At 35.2% G+C, this 21,061-nt stretch overlaps 1 protein-coding gene across 1 annotated transcript; it reads left to right on the top strand.

The window, feature by feature from the left end:
* The first annotated feature begins 1,527 nt into the window (after nucleotides 1-1,527).
* On the top strand, nucleotides 1,528-3,433 carry LOC149241229 (uncharacterized). The gene is made up of 3 exons (XM_089367469.1): nucleotides 1,528-2,044; nucleotides 2,142-2,308; nucleotides 2,405-3,433. Exons 1-3 carry the CDS (start codon nucleotides 1,706-1,708, stop codon nucleotides 3,132-3,134), a joined length of 1,236 nt encoding a protein of 411 aa, XP_089223595.1. The 5' UTR covers nucleotides 1,528-1,705; the 3' UTR covers nucleotides 3,135-3,433.
* Nucleotides 3,434-21,061: the final 17,628 nt, after the last annotated feature.

Here is a 21,061-nt window from a genome sequence, read left to right as displayed (position 1 = left end):
AGATACAATCAATTATATATATCAAATTGATATATATAATTAGTTGGTAAGATATATTGAATTATATATGTTAAATTAATATTTTATAAGATTATAAGATCAGTTTACATCTTAGATGGAGAAAAATTACTTGATTAATAGAATAATGATATTATTATTAAAAATATGTGAAACTTTTATTTTCATTTTCTTTATTGAAAATTTTCCAGAAATTCTATCTCGTACAAATTAATACAAACAGATTATGTAACTAATAAATTAACATTACTTTTTCTGTTTTAAAAATATTTTTTCACATCCTATAAAATAATTATATATTACATATTACACTGTGATAACATAATGAAGTATTAATCATTTGAGAAATGTAATATATTACTTTAATGATCTGTTTAAGAGATTCATTAAGTTAGTTGAAATATTAATTTCAGGAAATTTGTAAAATATTTGAAAATTAAATTTATTATATTGATATAAATTTAATTTTTTTATGGAGTTAAATTAAAATTATATTTTCTCTGTTGTTTGTACCGGGTAGTTCAAATGGTAGTGGCTGTGGAAATGAAGTCTCACTGAACTAGAAGTCTTGGGTTCAAATTTTGGGCTACCCTTCCCTATAGCGGAGTATGTAATGGACATGAAAATAAGAGAGTCCTTCCAAACTTACAAAAAAAGTAAAATCATATTTTTAAATTAATAGAAAGAAAAATTTTAAATTTATATTTATTTTTAATTATATTATAATTTTTTTTTTTTTTTTGTAAGTTTGATATTGTTGAGGCTATACATCATGATCATGTCTAAGAGTAACATTTAAATAAAGCATGAAATTAAACAAGTGACTTAACATCTAGACATCTAGACATATCTTGACAATGTAATTGAAAAATATCATCATTTATGAGAGAAAAATATCTAAATAAAACATGAAATTAAACAGGGGACTTAACATTTAAGCATGTTTTAACAGCACACCGGATCACAATTAAATACCTTTAACAAAAGCCATGTGTCACAAATATTTTAAAATATGGGACATAGCTAATCAGTTTAATCACATTGTCGATATCTCAATTAGTTGTGCTGAATAGTATTCTGTGTATAGTTTTATAATGTCTCAGTTCCTTGATACCGTCCATCTGTGCAAATACCTTTTAAAATATGTGACATAGCTAATCAGTTTAATCACATCGTCGATTTCTCAATTAGTTGTGCTGAATAGTATTCTTTGTATAGTTTTATAACGTGTCAGTTCCTTGATACCGTCCATCTGTGTCAAATACCATTAACAAAACCATGTGTGACAAATATCTTAAAATATGTGACATAGCTAATCAGTTTAATCACATTGTCGATATCTCAATTAGTTGGGCTGAATAGTAACGGAGAACATCGATTACACGCGTGAGATTTTTAATGCACCATATTTGACGTGTTCAACGCCTGAGATAACTGAGCTGATTTCGAAGCGTGTAGCGATCATTTAATTGATTTTTCTAGATTAGCTGCAAAAATACTACTGGAAAAACCCACTGTTTCCAGTGAGTCGGTCTTAATGATGTAACTGCGGAGAATCCTCGCCATGTCTGAGCAGCTATTTAGTCGGGGCTGTCCCGGACACTCAGTCCTCAAAATTATGAAATCTCTTACATTCAGTCAGTTGAATCAGCTCACATGAGTATAATCTGTCACTGATTTCGTGCGAATGCAGGCTACCATGGAAACCCCGGAGAAGAAAGAGTCGGAGCAGGAAAAGCCTCATGGAAATTCTATCAAACAAACCTCCCACCTGCGCCAGATCCAGGAAAACATTCTGAAAAGTTCAAAAGCAACGGATAGTACACACTTGACCGATAGGGACCGCAAGATGGGGTTCGACCTGTTTGAAAAGCTAATGGAGGAGACCGAGAAGAAGATAACCTCTGCTATATCTGAAGTATCTGCCAAGCTTGATCTGAGCAGCCTTCAACTGATTAACGTGCCAAGGTCGATAGAATTGGCTTCGGCCCTTTTGAAGCTGGATCTCTCTAATAACAATTTGGTGGTAATTATTTCAGTTCAATGAATTATTTAGGGTGAAGCAATCATATTTTTTTATTTTTTATTTTTTTAATTAATTCTTTTGGTTATGGGCGTTGCAGTGCCTTCCCGAATGCGTGACTTGCCTGGTGAATCTCAGAAGTCTGGATGTTGCTTCAAATCGCCTCAAATCCCTTCCCAATTCTATCGGCCAGCTCGTAAACATTAAAACCCTAAATGTTTCTGAGAACCTGCTCGTTACTTTGCCTGAGAGTATACAAAATTGCAAGTAGGTTCAGAGCTTTATTTCTGATATTGAATTTTTTAGTTCTTTTTGGGTTATGGATATGGGTGTTAATATCGTTGTATCATATGAATTTAACAGCGCGTTGGAAGAGCTGGTTGCGAATTTCAACCATTTGGAGGCACTACCAGATACGCTGGGTTTTAATTTGACGAATCTGAGGAAGTTATCTATACATTCAAATAATATAACTTCTCTTCCGCCATCGATCTCCTACATGAGATCTATCTGTGTACTGGATGTCCATTTGAACAAACTCAGACATCTCCCTGAAGACATCGGTCATCTTAAAAATCTGGAAGTCCTGAACGTGAGCAAGAACTTTCACAACCTGGTGGATATACCAGAATCCATCGGTCGTCTGGCGTGCCTGATGGAGTTAGACGTGAGTTACAACCAGATCTCCAACCTGCCGGAGTCGATTGGGGCTTTGCAAAAATTGCAGATATTAGGGTTAGAAGGGAACCCTCTGGTTTTTCCTCCGCCTGAAATAGTAGAGCACAGCGTAGAAGCGGTCAAGCGTTACCTGGGCAAGCGATTAATGAAAAATAAGCACGTCAAGCGGCACAGTGCAGGGCATCTCAGTGGTTGGTTTGCGTGCCTAACCGGGGGTGAATGGGCGCGACTGTCATGTACTGGTAAAGGTTGTAATGTCTCAGGTCGGTTATCATGGGATGAGTATCGAACATTAAAAGTAGATCGCCATTCCTTGCTCCCTCGCTCGATTTCTCTTCCCACTTCTTGGCTTTTCTCTCCTCAAAGATCACTCCCACGTCGAACTGTGACACCCTCTCACTTCGGCATGCAATGACTTCTTGTTTTATATTTTGTCCCAGGTGCTGCATTCTTGATGTTCTGTGAGACGAAGTTTCAGCCGAATGTTTTGACAGCATGAGGATGTTTTTAGAAGTTTGGAGAGACGATTTACAGATGGATATATCACGAGTACATTTGAATTTTATATCACAAATTGTAATCTTTATGTTTATTATATATTTTGGATCATCCACAAAATTTTGTTGTCGAAGTTACTATGAATATTTTGAAACCTAAATCTAATTCAAGTTGGAGATAGTAAGTAAAAGTTCATATACTTCACAGCATATCCAATAATATGTTAATGGCAAAAGCAATGGGATATGCAAAACTCCCAGTTATGGGATAATTTTCGTCTAATCCAAAAATCGAGTTGCTCCTCGGTATCTTTTAAACAATCTTGGTTTCTAATAATATGTAAACTCTAGAAACTTGGGATTCTCATCCTTCTATATATGCATCTATTTTTACACATCTATTTTTACACAGCTTGTAGAGCTTTTCTCTGTGTCTAGTTTTGGCATAACAATAAAGCATAGACTCCTTGGTGTTTATGTATGATGGTGTGACATAATTTCAACAGTATATCAGAGACTCTTTGGTGTTTCTGGATGATGGCGTGCATTTCACAGTAAGGAGGATTTCGCAGTGCCTTGAAATAAGGCAGATCATTTGCTTTTTGGAATACAATGCTTTTACTTAAATAATTGCAAAGTATATTCTAAACTTTTCTGGAAATTTTATATCGTCTTATTTCTGAAATAAAAATTATTTGATTTGTATGTAGTTTAGTTTATATAAATTTTATAGAAAAGAGTTGAAAACAAATGCTAATTCCGAAAAAGAAGTTAATAATAACATTCGGTCTATCTTTGGAATTTGAAATGGTCCGTTCCACCATCTCATGTGACAATGAGACTTGCCAATACACACTCCTCCATCTCATGTGACAATGAGACTTGGCAATACACACTCATATTGTTATTTATTAAGACATGAAGTATATTGAGGACGTCATATTCTTCTTTATTAAGACATGAAGTATATTGAGGAAGTTTTATGGGTTTGGTATTTATTACTAAGTTTAGTCTATTGAGGAAGTCATATTGTTCTTTATTAAGACCTGAAGTATATTGAGGAAGTCTTATGGGTTTGGTATTTATTAATAAGATCAGTCAATTGATGGATGAAAAATTCAAGTATTGTGATTTTAAATTTTAAAGTGGATTGTAGTGTGATCTAGTGCAACATTGTCTTTTTATTCATTTTGCATTCATTAGGTTGCATTTAACGAGATTTTATCTCTCAGCATTGGCTTTGGGGAGGAAACCACACCATCTTGCCTAATTCACAATGGAGAACAACTAAATCACTCATGGATTGAGAAGTTTCTAGCTCTGAGAATTCTACTCATTCTCATTCTCACCCATTAATGACAGGCATTTAGCCCCCTTATTTTAGCATGGTTTGATACAGTTTCGATTGGTAACAATGGAAAGCCTCCCAGAAGTGTAGGAAAGAAAATTCGGCTCAACCAAACTATTTCCTTAACCCTCATTGTGGTTTTTGTCCTCTCTCAACACTTCTATGCTCTCACTATTGCATGTCTCTCACCTTGGAGGGAGTTGCTTTATCCTCTCAATCAACAAATGCCTCAAGATATTCATGGCCTTCCCGACAAGTTGCCTCCATGGCCGAGTTGCTTAGGGTGTCATAGGTATACCATATTATCGTATTCCTCATTTTCAATCCTAGTGTTATAATTGTACGAGACATTTCCATCATCGTTTTCTTAGACAAACCTAGAACTCTTGCTCCTCTTGTATAGAGATAACTTTTGGGTCATAGCTAAAGTTCCACCACCATTCTGGCATTCCCTGCTTGGAAATCCTCTTGCTATGGTCCAACTTTTGGTTATAACACTATGACCTACCTTTGGTTGCAGGGGCCATCTATTCACCTAGTCGTCCTTATGTTATTTTGGCTTCCCATCATACCTAGACAACAAGATAGAGTGTTGAGGGGCACTCCCTATTACCAAGAACAAGGTTTATCCATAGCTGAAAGAAAAGCTGAAAAATTGGTCACGAGATACGAATATTTTACTCGCCACCAAGTTCAAGAGGATATTAGATAGGTTGAAAGGGAACTCACTACTAGTGAGAAAATCACTCTTATAGACACAAAGGTTCTTATGGAGTGGCAGACCAGGTTCCTATTGTGGGTCACTCCAAAGTCACTATAATCAATACATGTACATTGTGGACATCTAGTGGCATCTTGATTTGCTCTTAGGAAGAGTTCTTGTACATAGGAATGAAGTCAAGTAGGATATTATCTTCCCTCTGAATCAAATGTTGTGGCACATGACAACAATGGATCACTGGATCTAGAGGTTCGACAAGCACATGGGAATACCTCCTCATCCTAGCACTACTACAACAAGGGCATTTTTAGGACATTTTTTTAAGACAAAATAAATCTTTTGTCTTAAAAAAACACTTTTATTTTAGTTATTTTACATTAAAATTTAATATCAGTTGAATTGTCTTAAATATGAAATTTAAGACAAAAACAATTTGAGACAGATATATTTTAAGACAAAACTTAATATTTAAGACAAAAACAATTTGGGACAAAAATATTTTAAGGGAAAACTTTAAAATTAAGACAAAAATATTTTAAGACAAAACTTTATATTTAAGACAAAAATATTTTGACAATCTTTATATTTAAGACATAAACTATTTGAGACAAAAATAATTTAAGATGAAAACACTTTAAGACAAAACTTTATATTTAAGACAAAATTAGTTTGAGAGAAAAATATTTTAAAACACAACTTTATATTTAAGACAATGGCCACTTAAGACAAAACTGATTTAATACAATTAACAATTAAGACAAAAACATATCAATTTAAGACAATATAAACTAACAACTGCAAAATTGACTATGACAGTGCGCCCTAAGTCCGCCAACTTGCATGCTACTACTCTCCCGCGCATATAATGTGGTTGCTATTCGACTTACCATTCATGTTATCTTGTATAAAGACAACAATTTGTTGGGATCTTCATTTTGTGGGGGTAGTCGACTTTGAAGAATGCAACAACTTTTCCTGGCAAGATTTCCTGGACATCAATTCATCTTATGTTTCTTTGATCTCTATTGATACGATTAGAGACAACTTTTCTGTTGTTGCATTCAACACTACTACATGGAGGGGGCTTTTAAGACAATTTTTTAAGACAAAAGAAAGCTTTTGTCTCAAAATTTATTTTGTCTTAAAATTTTCAATACGAGGCGCCAATAAAAAAGGTAAAGGTAAAGGATTAGGAGTCCATCTTTATGTTGTTGATGGGTTCTTCAGGAAAAGGAGAAATGGAGGTCGACAATAACTAATGGGATTTATGGCGATGGAGGCCGACAAAAAAGGCATGCTTCATGAGAGGAGCAATGGAGGCACTTTCGCTGAATGTGGACAGGCAGTAACATAGTTGGAGTACTTTTTGGGGTCTCCATCAATTGTGTTTTAATATGTGTTTTTTTACTATTTCATTTCTTTTGAATGCTACTTGTTCTTTTTTTTTCCTGTAGACGCTTATACGCTTATTATAGTCATTGATCCTCGTGGGCCTTGTCAACTTCAATTAGATGTTTTGTACCATCGAAATGTTCCTTTCTTTTTACCACACCCATATCATATAGTCTTGCTTATCACCAAGAGTGATGGCATCATATCGAAGTTGCGCTACGTATGACCCCATTCCTCATGATATGTCTCTAGTATGCCAAGGTCTTCGACCCTTATCCAACTCTACTAATCAATGTTTTGAGTCCTCGACAGATATATCTGTTGCAAGAAGATAATGTCATTTCTGTGATGGATTTGCAACAATTGAAAGGATAATGAATTATTTGTAGCCTTCCTTATGAGAGCGTCTAATCCAATTTTGATCTTGGATCCATCTCCAGCCCCTCAATGGACAAACCACAACATCCAATGTAGAGTGTACTGAAAAGTGTAACTAGTTTCAGTCTTCATAATGACGTGTAAATATGATTTTATGTAATTAATGTAAAGAAGAAAACAAAAATATTTTTGCAATGCTTGAATCATGGGTTCCGTGATCAAGGAATTTTATTTTAGCTAAGGTTCCCATTGTGAGCCTTTAGGTTTGTCATCAAGTCATAATAGTCTATTGAGTCAATGTTATGTATGGATGACCCTTCTTGCGAATGTTACAAATATATGTGAGTCATTGAAAGAGTCAAAGAGACCCTCCAAGATCAAGCTCAAGCATCTCCTTGAAGTCGCCCTTAAATGAAATTATGAAGCTTCGCCAAAGGACATGTCAGCTAACACGCAACTCAAGTCGGCTAATTTGTATAGGAAAACCCCTATAAATAGGGTAGCTTAACTTCATTTCAAGGACATAATTTTAGTCAAGGAGAAGTCTGCAATAAGGAGTGTGAGAATCACTAGGAAAGGAGCCTCATAACCAACGAAGAGTGATGTCCTTAGCTTTGTTTTTGGGTCTGTTTTGGGTTGAATCACTCCACAGGTGCGAAGTATAGATGCTATATATTGCAGAAGAAGTTGAAGTACTGCAGTCACTTTTGAATGTCAAGTCAAGGAGAAAAATAAGGAGTATCTCAAGTTGAGTTGTCAAGGAGGTAGCCTCCACCTAAAGAGAAGGAAATCAAGGTACAAGAGAAGGTCATCTACATGTACTAGGGTTTCTGAATTAGGGTCGAGAAGTTGCAGGTCTGAAGTAGAGAAAAGGAAGTCAAGATTTGAAAGGTAACAGAGGTAGAAAGAAGAAACAGGTAGTTAACTATCGTTGACTCTATTAAGAAATAGAGGTCAAAGAAGCTTGGTGTCTTCATCTCGGAGAGGTCAAATAAGTCAAGGGTCTTGGTTTTGTTATTCGTCAATGTAAGTCTCTATAAGAAGAAGAATTTGTTTACGTTTTCCTCTCGTGTGGGAGAGGTTTTAGCCCTGGTTAATTGCCTATATTCTGCGTCACTTGTCTCCTTCTTGTTTATGCTTTGATAGTTGTTTGAAGAAGAACACTATAATAATCTAACTAAAGAGTAGATCATAATCTAAAGGAGTAGAAAGCATTCATAATAATTTATCATTACAAGAGAAATCACCTAATTTCTATGCCCTAGATTTCTCAACATAGTGTGCATCATACTTCTCCATATGTGTGATATGACAGATTACTCCTTGGCACCATTGCTAATCCATGATGAGAAAGTTTTACCAAACATGTGTTTTTCCTTAATGAAATGATACCACAGACCATTTCGATACACTTCCCTCCACATGTCTTTTATAATCAAAGCCTTGTTAAAAGTGGATGTATCTATGAAACACCAATCTCCTTGGTCCACTGGCCTTGCAAGTGTTGACCATTGTACCATATGAATTTTGTATTAACTATGTTCCAGCCCATAAGAAGTGGCTCATGATAGCTTCTATCTTATGGATTATATCCCTTGGCATTAAATAAAGGTGCATCCAATATACCGAAATGTTTTGTAGCACCGATTTCATCATTACCATCCTTCCTCTCATCATCAACCATATGTACTTCCAACTATCCATTTTTTTGTGAAATCTTTCAATTAACCATGCCAATCCTTGTTATAGTATCCTTTTGGTTTCATCTTAAACCCAAGGAAGGTGAAACCATCAATCCGGATTGACGATGCTACCCGAAAAAGATCACATGTGTCCTTTGTTACATTCTCCTCACTATCATCATGTAACATGATTGTTTTGCCTTCATTCATACACAAACCAGACACAACTCCAAATGATTTAATGAAGTATCTAATGATTCTCCACTCCCCTACTAAGTAACATATCATCCACGGACATTAAATGAGAGATGGAAATATTTCTGGTTACTCTTATCCTTTTAATAATTCTATTATCCTTTGAAATTGCCTAGTCTACATAATCCAAGTGTCCAAACAAACTTTCACATATTGTATTTATTATAATGAAAAATTACATATGGTGTAAATTGATCAAATCTTTTGAAGTGTAAAATATTTTTCAAGTTTATCATTTTGAAAGAAGTTTGTATATCAATTATTCGCATAATAAATTTTTAATTTAGATGGATCATACTATTTATTGTGCAATAGGCATACCCGTTTCAATTTATTTATATGGACTAGAGAAATTTTGATTTTTTAATAAATGAATAGATCAAATTTACTATTAAGAAAATATTCTTAGTGTTTTACACTATTAAATGAATGATATAAAAAGTATTTAAACAAATTTTCAATTTCATATCATTTATTTACCACTTGCTAAGCAGATTTCACTCAGATTGTTTTCTTTTGTTTCAATTGCTTCATTCCTATAGGAGGGTTGTGATTTGGCGGATTGTCTCATCTTAAGCATTGCTTTCTTTACAATTAATTAACTTTACATTCCTCCACATGTGTACATTTGTAACAATTGTCGCTTCATCTGCAATCCGTAGGCATCGTCGCTTCTCTCTTTTTACGTGGATGACTGGGGGAGGGTGTGTGATGGTCTTGCAAGTATGTATTCTACAATTTTTCATCTCTGGTTTAATATTTTCCACTTTTTACGTTGCTTGTTCATGTAGAGAAGGGGCAGTGAGGGGCTTTATTCATCAGGTTCAGCCTTTTCTGGTTTATTTTTTATTTCTAATGACACTCTTTATACTCTACTTGAAGTGTAGTACAGATGATGAATATATTGTATTGTGATTGAATATTAATGTAAAATGTGGGGAAGTTGTTCATAGAGCTGTTCCCAAAGAAGCTACACATGTTCTTTCAAAAGTGCTGCGCAAATGTCTTTGTGTTCCTCTCGAAGTTATGGAAACAAAAAGTGTACCCTGCAAGACTCAGCAAAGCAGCCCCAAGTTCCTTTGACCATTTGAATCCATTACTCTTTGTAAGTTTATAATAATCAAAGCGTTGCTTCATGTTATAGATAAACTAATAATGGTGTTGTAAAATATACAAATATAGATCTAGTTTTATAAGAAGGGAGCGACTGTTGTAGTGGTAGTCCCTACCAAGGTGCTAGAAGCATGAACATTGCCTGGAGGTGAGCAGGATACAGTGAGAGATTCTCAGAAAGGAAACAAACAACACCTATTCAGCTCAATGGCAAACTTGCAATAGAAATATATGTTCCAATTAATTGGAAAGAGATTTAGATGGGCATACCACTGACGTTTCTGAACACATCTCTAAAACTTCTCATATAATTTGCATACGCCTGAAACGGTGTTCTTCCCTTGAAACCATGGCGAACATACGGTGAACGATGGAAGGTGAACAATACCATGGTAGATGGCACACATGCAAGAGCTGCTATGGGACACGATTTAACATTAACATGAAACTTGGGCCTAAAGTTCTTTTGCTTACTTTAATATGAATTAATACCGAAGACCATAAAAGTTCAGTTCAAACTTTGGTTAAAGAGAGAGAATTTAAAACCGAAGAGGAAACTTTAGAAACTTGGGTTAAATGCGTACAGGAAGAGAAAATTTTGGTTGAAGACAGTAAAAGTTCAGTTCAAACTTTGGTTAAAGAGGTACAATTTAAAACTGAAAAGGAAACTTTGGTTAAAGACGTACTGGAAGAGAAAATTTTGGTTAAAAGCATAGATTCATTTACATCCTAAGAAAAATGAAGAAAAACATTGCAATAAGAGCTCAAACTTGTTTAACCAATACTCATTCAAATAAATGAAATTTAAAATTTAAATTAAATAATTTTTTATTAAATCTTTGGTTAAGTTATTTAAAACAGAGATAATCAATCCGGTGTTGAAGAGTGTAAACATAACAGCTGGTTTCCTTGAATTCCATGCCATTCATCTTTCTATTTCGACGACAGTTGGAAAGTTGCATGCAACTCATTTTACCAGGTTCCTCATACAAGCATGGAAGGGGGCAAGATTTAGGCACTCATACAGGTATGGAAGGGGGCAAGGTTTAGGCACGTCAACCTATTTAATTGCCCGCACCAGAGATCTGGACAGTAAAACTGTTAGGCAACATATAGAAATTGGCTATGGACTACAATAAATTCTTAGTTCTAAAATGAGAAAAATATTGATACATCAATTTACCATGAGCTATGTGGCCAAAAGATCTTGGGATTGAGGTCACGCATTTCGAGGTACCTGAATGATGCAAGAACTTGGCCAAGCCAAAATCTACAACATATACTTTAAAGTTGGAGTGAAGAAGAATGTTGTTGTATTTGACGTCACGATGAATGATGAGAGGTTGGGAAGCATGGAAAAGATAACACAATACCTCGTCAGCTTCCACTACTATTTTGTGCCTGTTATCCCAATCCAGATGTCATCCATTATTTCCATGAAGTAGCTCTGTTAGGCTTCCATTAGGCATGTATTCATACACTAGAAGATTGGTGTCACGGTTGGAGAAAAACGCTAGAAGTCTAACTATGTGACGATGGCAGATTTTTCCTAAAATCCTGATTTCTGCAGAGAAACCATAATGGTTAAGACAACCATTGAAGGTGCCAATACTCGTGAGCTTGTTGACTGCAAGGGCCTAGACTACAACACATTTAAGTAACAGGGTAGAGATTAAATGGATGTGGTTCACATGCTAAATAAACCTGTAGTAAAAATGGACTATTTGTATTCACAACGGCCTTATTCTCTGACAAAGGTGTTCTTCAACGAGTTCAATTTCTTGCTGATTCTTATGCTGTTGCATGCTTCTGAAACAAGGGCTTCATATTCAATTGGGATCCCCTGATGGCGCCAATGCATATATAGACTCGCAGATGAAGCTGGTGCTGTGAAGAAAGAGTAAGCTTACACTATACAAGTTTGAGAGAAACGTTTTAATGAACTATTAACTGTATTTTTGCAATTATTTTGGTTAAACCAGAGTGGAATCTAACTTGCTATGCATGCTTCCCTTCAGTTTGTGGCTATGGTTTTCTGTTTCCATCATACAGAGAACATGAATATTCGCTACTAGTTCGCTTTATTCATCTACTAGCTCGCTTGCTTGCCTCGAATGACATTAGCTCTGTGTACGATCAACTTCACGAAGGGAGATTAGTACTTAGCTCTATGTACGACCAACTTCACAAAGGGAGATTAATATACTCAGACGAAGACTTAGTAAGAATTTGAGCTTTTGTTCAGACATAAATAACCTTATTCTTGTTCATAAGTAAATAGGTTATTCGTCTGCAATTTGGCCACAAGCTGGCCACAGAAAGGTAGTATTGTGTCCAGCACAAGGGAGGTGACGACATGCCGCATGCCACGAAGCCGGTGGGTGGAAACGAGCCATCCAAACTTTGGTTAAAATTCACAAAGCTAAATAGCAAGTAAATCCAGACTTTGGTTAAAACATTTTTTTGGATCTGGATATTCAACAACCTAGCAATAAGACCTCCAATATAAAACTTTGGATAAAATAAAAAAAAATCAAAGCTGAGAAATAAAACTTTGGATAAAAGCGAAAAACATCAGTTAAATGCTCTAGTCAACTCAAATTAATAGGTAGTCAACGTTGATGCAAACACTATAGTCCCTGCTATGCCAGAGGCAAGGACTAATAATAAAAGCACTGTTTCATGTTATAGATAAGAAACTTTACGTTATAATAAAAAAATAATGGTGTTGTAAAATATGTGGATATGGAGGAAGAGATCTATTTTGAGTGGGTGGAAACGAGCCATCCAAACTTTGGTTAAAAATCACAAAGCTAAATAGCGGGCAAGTAAATCCAGACTTTGGTTAAAACATTTTTTTCGATCTGGATATTCAACAACCTGGCAATAAGACCTCCAATATAAAACTTTGGATAAAATAAAAAAAAATCGAAGCTCAGAAATAAAACTTTGGATAAAAGCAAAAAACATGAGTTAAATGCTCTGGTCAACTCAAATTAATAGGCAATCAACGTTGATGCAAACACTATAGTCCCTGCTATACCAGAGGTAAGGACTAATAATAAAAGCACTGTTTCATGTTATAGATAAGAAACTTTATGTTATAATAAAAAATTAATGGTGTTGTAAAATATGTGGATATGGAGGAAGAGATCTGTTTTGAGTGGGTGTGTTCTTCTGCATGACAGATCTTAAAATTCATGTCCCCTAAAAGAAAGCTAAGAAAACCTTTACAATATTTGTACACCCGTGTTTATTTAATGTCTGCGCATACTAAACTGTGCCATTCTCTTTTATGAGTTATAACATGCATATTGGACTGTACATGCGTAAGGGTTTCATAGCACAGGATAAAGGTTAAAACCTAAATTAATTAAATTGTTCCATGAATTTGCATTTTTATGGTTACCTGTGAATTATTTTTTCTCTTTGTTGTTACCATTATTTTCCATTGCCGATGACCTGCCAATCATTTACAAGACGAAGATTTTACTAACTCTAAAAAGATAGCAACAAACAATGATGACAACATAATTGTTCTGAAAATATAATTAAAAGCATCGGTTTCATTTCTTTGATTTTACATTTTTATCTTTTTATTTGGTTTTATGAAGTTTTATTAGTATTTTTTTAAGGTTTTATTAATTTATTACTTTGGTATTATTGTTTTAGGTTTTATTTTTTTATTACTTTAATAATTAAGTTTTAGATTTAATTATTTAGATAGAGATAAAATTAATTATATGTTAAATTAATATTTTATAAAATTACGAGTAGAGTTTACATTTTAGATAGAAAAATGACTTGATTAATAGAATGATGATATTGTTATAAAAAATATATGGACTTTTTTATTGAAAATCTTTCAGAAATTTAATCTCTTACCAATTAATACAAACAAATTATGTAATTAATAAATTGACATTACCTTTTTCATTTTGAAAACATTATTTCACAGTCTATAAAATTATTATATAATACAATCCAATAACATAATGAATAAATTGACATTACCTTTTTCATTTTGCAAACATTATTTCACAACCTATAAAATTATTATATAATGCAATCTATTAACATAATGAAGTATTAATCATTTGAGAAATTTGATATATTACATTAATGACTTGTTTAGGAGATTCATTAAGTTGGTTAAAATATTAATTTCATGGAATTTACAAAATATTTTAAAATCAAATTTATTATATTCATATAATTTAAAATTTTTATACCCTGATTAGGATGTGGGCCGATAGCTGGGACATCAAGGGTGCAATAATGAAGGGTATCTGGGCACTTAATACCGTCATCCCCCACATGCTCAAGGCAAGGGGTGCACGGTGACACTTGGCATGATTGCATGCTCGTGAGGTAGGAAAGGTGGCGGGATTGGAGTCAAGTCAGGGTATAACAGAGGGAGAGGCAATTCCACATGCAGTCTTAACGTGATATCTTGCGGAGAAGGGTGGTGTCTCAAGGCTGGGGCAGAACGTCGGAACATGAAGAACCAGGGTCATCAACGAATGCATGTGGACTTCGGTGCTCAGGACAATAGGTTATGGCTCGTGTTGCACAAGGTCGTGGGTGTGTTAGGAGGGGCCCGATACCTAGGAGCGATAATGGGCCAAGCATGTCAGCGCCATGCAAGGGCAGAAAATCAGTAGAACATCTCATAACAGAGGTGGCAGAGGCTTATGGATAGGGGATGGATGTTGGCATCCGGAAATGGCTGGAAGAATGGGAAGAGAAAGTGAAACAAGGCAGTGAGATAGAGGAAGAGATCGACAACTGGAGGACCTTAGTCCTGGATCCGGGAAACCCCTATGGAAGAATCACTCAATTCAAGCCAACTCTATACTTGTATTGGCTAATGAAGAGTTTACTAGGCAAGGCTATGGAGGATATCTTAGTGGGAATGGCGGTGACAGTACAAGGAATGTCGGACTACAAGAAGGATATGGAGAAAATCCTCTTTCAGCTGCATAAACATGCGATTAGGCTGGACAAAATTGACCACCATATCCCTCACGTCCTCGAGCTGTATGATATGCCAGGAGTATCTGCAAGGACCCGACACTTATTACATCTGTCTTAGAGGAACATAAAGATTAGACTCCTACCCATGCATAATTTTGTCTTATGTGGATAGCTTTTAATTTCCATATTGCAATTATCAGTTGATATAGCCATGTAGTGTTTGCTCATGAAACATAGACATATTTAGCTTGGTTGGAAAGACTAAGACAATATTGGTTTTGGCTGGCTTACAATGTGGACCGGTGGCCAACAGATTTGGTTTCCCTCCAAGACAAGTTGAGGCCACTCGGTGGTTTATGTATGTGGTGTAAACTTGTATATCTTTAATAGAAAATGGAATGGTCCTTCCCAGCTTAACAAAAAAGAAATTAAAATTTTTGAATTAAAGTAAAATCATATTTTTAAATATTAAATAAAATGAAAAGTTTTAAATTTATATTTATTTTTAGTTATATTATAAATTTTTTATTTTAAAATGATTAAAATTATCTATTTTTTATATCAATTTTTTTTGTAAGTTTGATATTGTTTAGGCTACATCATGGTCATTTCTAAGAGTAACATTTCAATAGGGTGTGGAATTAAAGGTGACTTAACATCTAGACTGGTCTTAACAATGTACATGATCACAATTAAATATCGTTGTTTATTTGAGAATAATATCTAAATAAGACGTGAAATTAAGCAAGTAACTTAACATCTAGGTTTGTCTTAACAATGTACCTAATCACAAGTAAATATCATCGTTTATCCAAGAATAATATCTAAATAAGACACTTATCCTAAAATAATATCTAAATAAGAAGTGAAATTAAAGAGGTGACTTAACATCTAAATGTGCTTTAACAGCCCACCTAATCACAATTAAATATCATCATCTATCCAAAAACATTAGACTATATCAAATAAAATATTTAATTTTGATAAATAATTTATATAAAAGGCAAAATCTTGAAACTAATATAACAATTAAAAATATGTTATAAAACATATCCATATCAATTTATTTCAACGTTTCAACTTTTAAAGGATCAGCAAATTAGTTTTATGGCGTACATAAAACGATGTTCTATTAATTTAGGATGAGGTTGCTTCGAGGAAGTTACATATAAAGAGAAGTTATGTTTTAGTATATCGTTATAAACTAAAATATGTGAGCTGACAGGTTGTCCGGGGTTTGGTCATGATAAGGCCGAGTCTTCGTGTAGTTATTAATTCTAATTCTGTGTATAGTTTTATAATGTCTCAGTTCGTTAGGACCGTCCACCTGTGTCAAATACCTTTTACAAATTCCTGTAATTATTAATTCAAATTCTGTGTATAGTTTTATAATGTCTCAGTTCCTTGAGACCGTCCATCTGTGTCGAATACCTTTTACAAAACCATGTGACAAATATATTAAAATACATGGCTAATCAGTTTAATCACTTTGTCGATATCTCAATTAGTTGTGCTGGATAGTAACGAAGAACATCGATTGCACGCGTGATATTTTTAATGCACCATATTTGACGTGTTCGACGCCTGAGATAACTGAGCTGATTTCGAAGCGTGTAGCGATTTAATTGATTAGCTGCAAAAATACTACTGGAAAAACCCACTGTTTCCAGTGAGTCGGTCGTATCATGTAATCGCTGAGAATCCTCGCCATGTCCTAGCAGCTATTGAGTCGGGGCTGTCCGGGACACTGAGTCATCAAAATTATGAAATCTCTTACATTCAGTCAGTTGAATCAGCTCACATGACTATAAACTGTCACTGATTTCGTGCAAATGCAGGCTACCATGGGAACCTCAGAGAAGAAAGAGTCGGAGCAGGAAAAGCCTCGTGGAAAATCCATCATACAAACCTCCCACCTGCGCCAGATCCAGGAAAACATTCTGGAAAGTTCAAAAAAAACGGATATTACACACTTGACCGATAGGGACCGCAAGATGGGGTTCGACCAGTTTAAAGAGCTGATGTTGAAATGGTAATTTCCAACTGCGGCATTTAATTCAGAAAACCGGAAAACTGTCACCCCAGTTTCCCGCACCACTTTTGCTGTATGATGGTATTTCCCGGGGAGGCTGCGACAATGGACAACGATTGACACTTGGTTTGCAAAACCACCATTCCCCCGCGCTTAAAGACCTACAAGAAGGGAACAGTTTTTTCAGTAAAAGTAATTAATGAAATTTAATATAAATGTACTCCATTTGGTAAATGTAGATAAAGGTTTTTAATTTTATTGTTTTTTATTACTCACACAAGTGGGATACAAAAAAGGTGATGTCATTTTTGTTCATTGAATATGAAATATACGCAGAAGCGCGAAAATAAAAAAAAAATAAAAAAATTGTTCGTTGAGAAACGAAAGGGGAATGCGCAGCAGTGCAAAAATTCATCTTCTTTGTTGCTGAATATGTAATATGAGATGCAGCAGCGTGTGAGTAAAAAAAAAATTTACACAGCAGTGTAAACATACACAGCAGAGAGAGTAATTTTTCAAGAAAGATAGTGAAGTTTTTTTTGTGTGTGGAACTGAAGCGTCCCTAATGTAATCCCTCTGGAAGAGGAATATTTTTTTTGTAATAAGCAGTTTTATTAATGAAAACAAGTTTCTCTGTGCATATGTAAAACTATGTTCTTCAGAAAACAATTTTAGCTTCCCTATGTTAGGAAACAGAGCGTCATTCTCTGTTCATCTTCGTTTGGAATTATCAGAAATTCCCAACATGGTATCAGAGCTTGTCTAGGCTCTTTGAAGGTGTCAAAGAAGCTGAAGGAAGGATTTCTTGCTGCAACAGCTTCTCCAGCAGAGTGAAGACTCAGTCAAGAAAGAATCCAAGGTATTTCTCAAGTTAGTTTTTTGTGTCACTGATTGAGGACAGTCAGTTATTTTAAATACACAGTCAATTGTATTGAAACATAGTTAAGAGTGCAAAAATGGCTTCACTAACATGGGTATCTATAATACTTAACTCCCACAATTTAATTGGAAAAACTATGACTATTGGGCAATAATTATGAGAGCTTTGCTTGTTTCCCAAGACTTATGGGAATTTGTTGAGTATGGTTTTGAAGAACCAGCGGATGAAAATGAGTTTAATAATTTAACTCAGACAGAGAAAGATTTGTTGAAGAGCAATAAGAAGAAGGATTCTAAAGCCCTCTATTTTTTGTATCAAGTAGTGCATGAGAGTGTGTTTCCAAGGATAGCAGTAGCCAAGAGATCCAAAGAAGCATGGGAAACTCTCAAGATAGTCTATCAAGGCATGGAGAAAGTGAAAACAACAAAACTACAATCGCTGAGAAGAGATTTTGAGAATCTTTGCATGAAGGAGTCAGATAATATTGACTCATTTTTCACACATGTGATTGGTCTAGTCACACAGATAAGGTCTCATGGAGAGTTTCTTGAAAAAATGAGGATTGTGGAGAAACTGTTGAGGATCCTACCCTCAAGGTTCGATGTGATTGTCACCACCATAGAAGAGACAAAGGATCTCACAAACTTCTCAGTTGATGAACTACATGCATCACTGATAACACATGAGCAGAGATTGAGTAGAAATGAAAGCTCATCTCTAGAGCATGCCTTTAAGACCCAAATGTTTTTTGGAAGAGGAAGACGTCAAGGAAGAGGAAACAAGGAAGGAAGAGGCAGCAATCAAAATCAGAACCAAGGTCAAGGCAACAGCCAACAATGTGGACAACCTCATGCTCAAAGACAAAGCTATGATAAATCCAATGTCCAATGTCACTATTGTAAAAAATATGGGCATTATGCAAATGAATGTAGGAAGAAGCAGCATGATATGAGTAATAGAACTAGTGCAAATTTCACTAGAGAAAATATCAGCCAAAATAATTTGTTTTTAGCCTGTAATATGGCTAAAGAAAAGAGTGAAGATGTATGGTTTCTAGACTCCGGTTGCAATAACCATATGACTGGAAACATAGCCCTGTTTTCTATGTTATATCATAGTGTGAAGTCACAAGTCACACTAGAGACTGATAATAAAGTTTCTGTTATGGGAAAAGGAGAAGTAAATGTCTTAACAAAGAAAGGTGAAAAGAAAACCATAGCAGATGTTTATTATGTTCTTGGAATGAAATGTAACCTCTTAAGTATTGGACAGCTTGTTCAAAAGGGGTACAATGTTTTCTTTGTGAATGATGTATGCACCATCATGGATAAAACACCCAACAAACAATGTATTGTTGAATTGAAGATGACAGGAATATGATGTTCCCTTTCAGAATGAAAGCAAATTTAAAAAATAGAGAAGAAATAGCAGCAGTGACACAAGAGGCTTTCCAAAGCGAACCAAAAGATGAAAATTGGTTGTGGCACTTGAGATTTGGACATCTCAAGTTTGGAGGTCTTAACTTGTTGAATAGAAAAGGAATGGTAAGAGGACTACCATTGATAGAGAAACCAGACAGCCTTTGTGAAGATTGTATCTTGGGGAAACAACACAGAGAAAGTTTTCCATCTGGGAAAAGCATAAGGGCAAAAGCACCGTTAGAGATTGTCCACTCAGATTTATGTGGACCGATGCAAACTCCAACACTTGCAGGAAACTACTACATACTAACATTTATTGATGATTTTACTAGAAAAACTTGGGTTTATTTCCTGAAGAGCAAAAGTGAAGTGTTTGAAAGATTTTGCAATTTCAAGGCACTTGTAGAAAACCAAAGTGGGCTGCATATCAAAGTTCTAAGAACTGATACAGGAGGTGAGTATATCTCCAAAGAATTTCTACATTTTTGTAGAGAAAATGGAATTCATAAGCAGTTTACCACTAGGTACACTCTGCAGCAAAATGGAGTTGCCGAAAGGAAGAATAGGACAATCATGGATATGGCGAGGAGTATGTTAAAGGCAAAGCATTTTCCAAATGATTATTGGGCTGAAGCTGTACACTTTGCAGCGTACATTTTGAATAGATGCCCTACAAAAGTAGTGATGAACAGAGTGCTGGAAGAAGCATGGAGTGGGACAAAGCAAGGAGTCACCCACATGAAAGTTTTTAGATCTGTGGCTTATGCACACATTCCAGATCAGCTAAAGAAGAAGTTGGACAAGAAAGGGGAGAAATTTATTTTCATTGGATACAGTAAGGAATCCAAAACATATAGGCTGTATAACCCATCCACCAAGAAGCTTATTGTGAGTAGATATGTTCAGTTCATTGAGGAGGAAGCTTGGGATGGAAGCATAGAGAAAAAAGTGAAGGTTAAAAACTCTTTGTCACATGATGAAGATGATGAGCAGATGGCTGAAATACATCCCCAAATAGCAGCACAAACATAAGGGCAACAAGGGACACCCTTAAGGATAAGTGAAAGTGCTTCTCCAAGCACACCACAAGGAGGAAATTCAAGTGCTTCTTCAAACACTTGTACACCAAATGAAAGAGGTAAGAAGTTTAGAAATTTAAGTGACATTTATGAACAAGAGGCAGCAAATGAAGGTATGAACTCTTTGTTTGCTTTGTATTGTCATGTTGATGACCCTGTTCATTTCGAAGAAGTAATTAAGGATAGGAAATGGATAGAAGCTATGGATGAAGAGATCAATGCCATAGAAAGAAACAAGACATGGGATTTAGTTGAACTAACAAAAGTAAAAGAAGTCATTGGAGTTAAATGGGTCTACAAGACTAAGAGTAATGCTGAAGGAAAAATAGAAAGACACAAGGCAAGACTTGTTGTCAAAGGATACAAGCAACAATATGGGAGAGACTATGAGGAAACTTTTGCACCGGTTGCTAGAATGGAAACAGTGAGAGCAGTGTTGTCCATAGCAGAAAAAAACAAGTGGAAAGTTTACCAAATGGATGTGAAGTCAACATCTCTAAATGTAGTGTTAATGGAAGAGGTTTACATTGAACAACCTCTAGGCTATGAAAAGAAAGGCCAAGAGCA

This window comes from Pinus tabuliformis, chromosome 8 (genome assembly GCF_031772625.1).
Source record: "Pinus tabuliformis cultivar Carrire ecotype Pingquan chromosome 8, CPIR1, whole genome shotgun sequence".
Taxonomy (NCBI): domain Eukaryota; kingdom Viridiplantae; phylum Streptophyta; class Pinopsida; order Pinales; family Pinaceae; genus Pinus; species Pinus tabuliformis.
Note: the sequence above shows the minus strand (reverse complement) of the source record. Positions and strands in the feature narration are given on the sequence as shown.

Bases quoted from the DNA above. Each gene is read 5' to 3' on its own strand.
- LOC149241229 (XM_089367469.1), top strand. From the start codon at position 1,706: ATGCAGGCTACCATGGAAACCCCGGAGAAGAAAGAGTCGGAGCAGGAA. The intron at 2,045-2,141 runs GTAATTATTTCA...TGGGCGTTGCAG, and splicing joins TCTCTAATAACAATTTGGTG to TGCCTTCCCGAATGCGTGAC. The intron at 2,309-2,404 runs GTAGGTTCAGAG...TGAATTTAACAG, and splicing joins GAGAGTATACAAAATTGCAA to CGCGTTGGAAGAGCTGGTTG.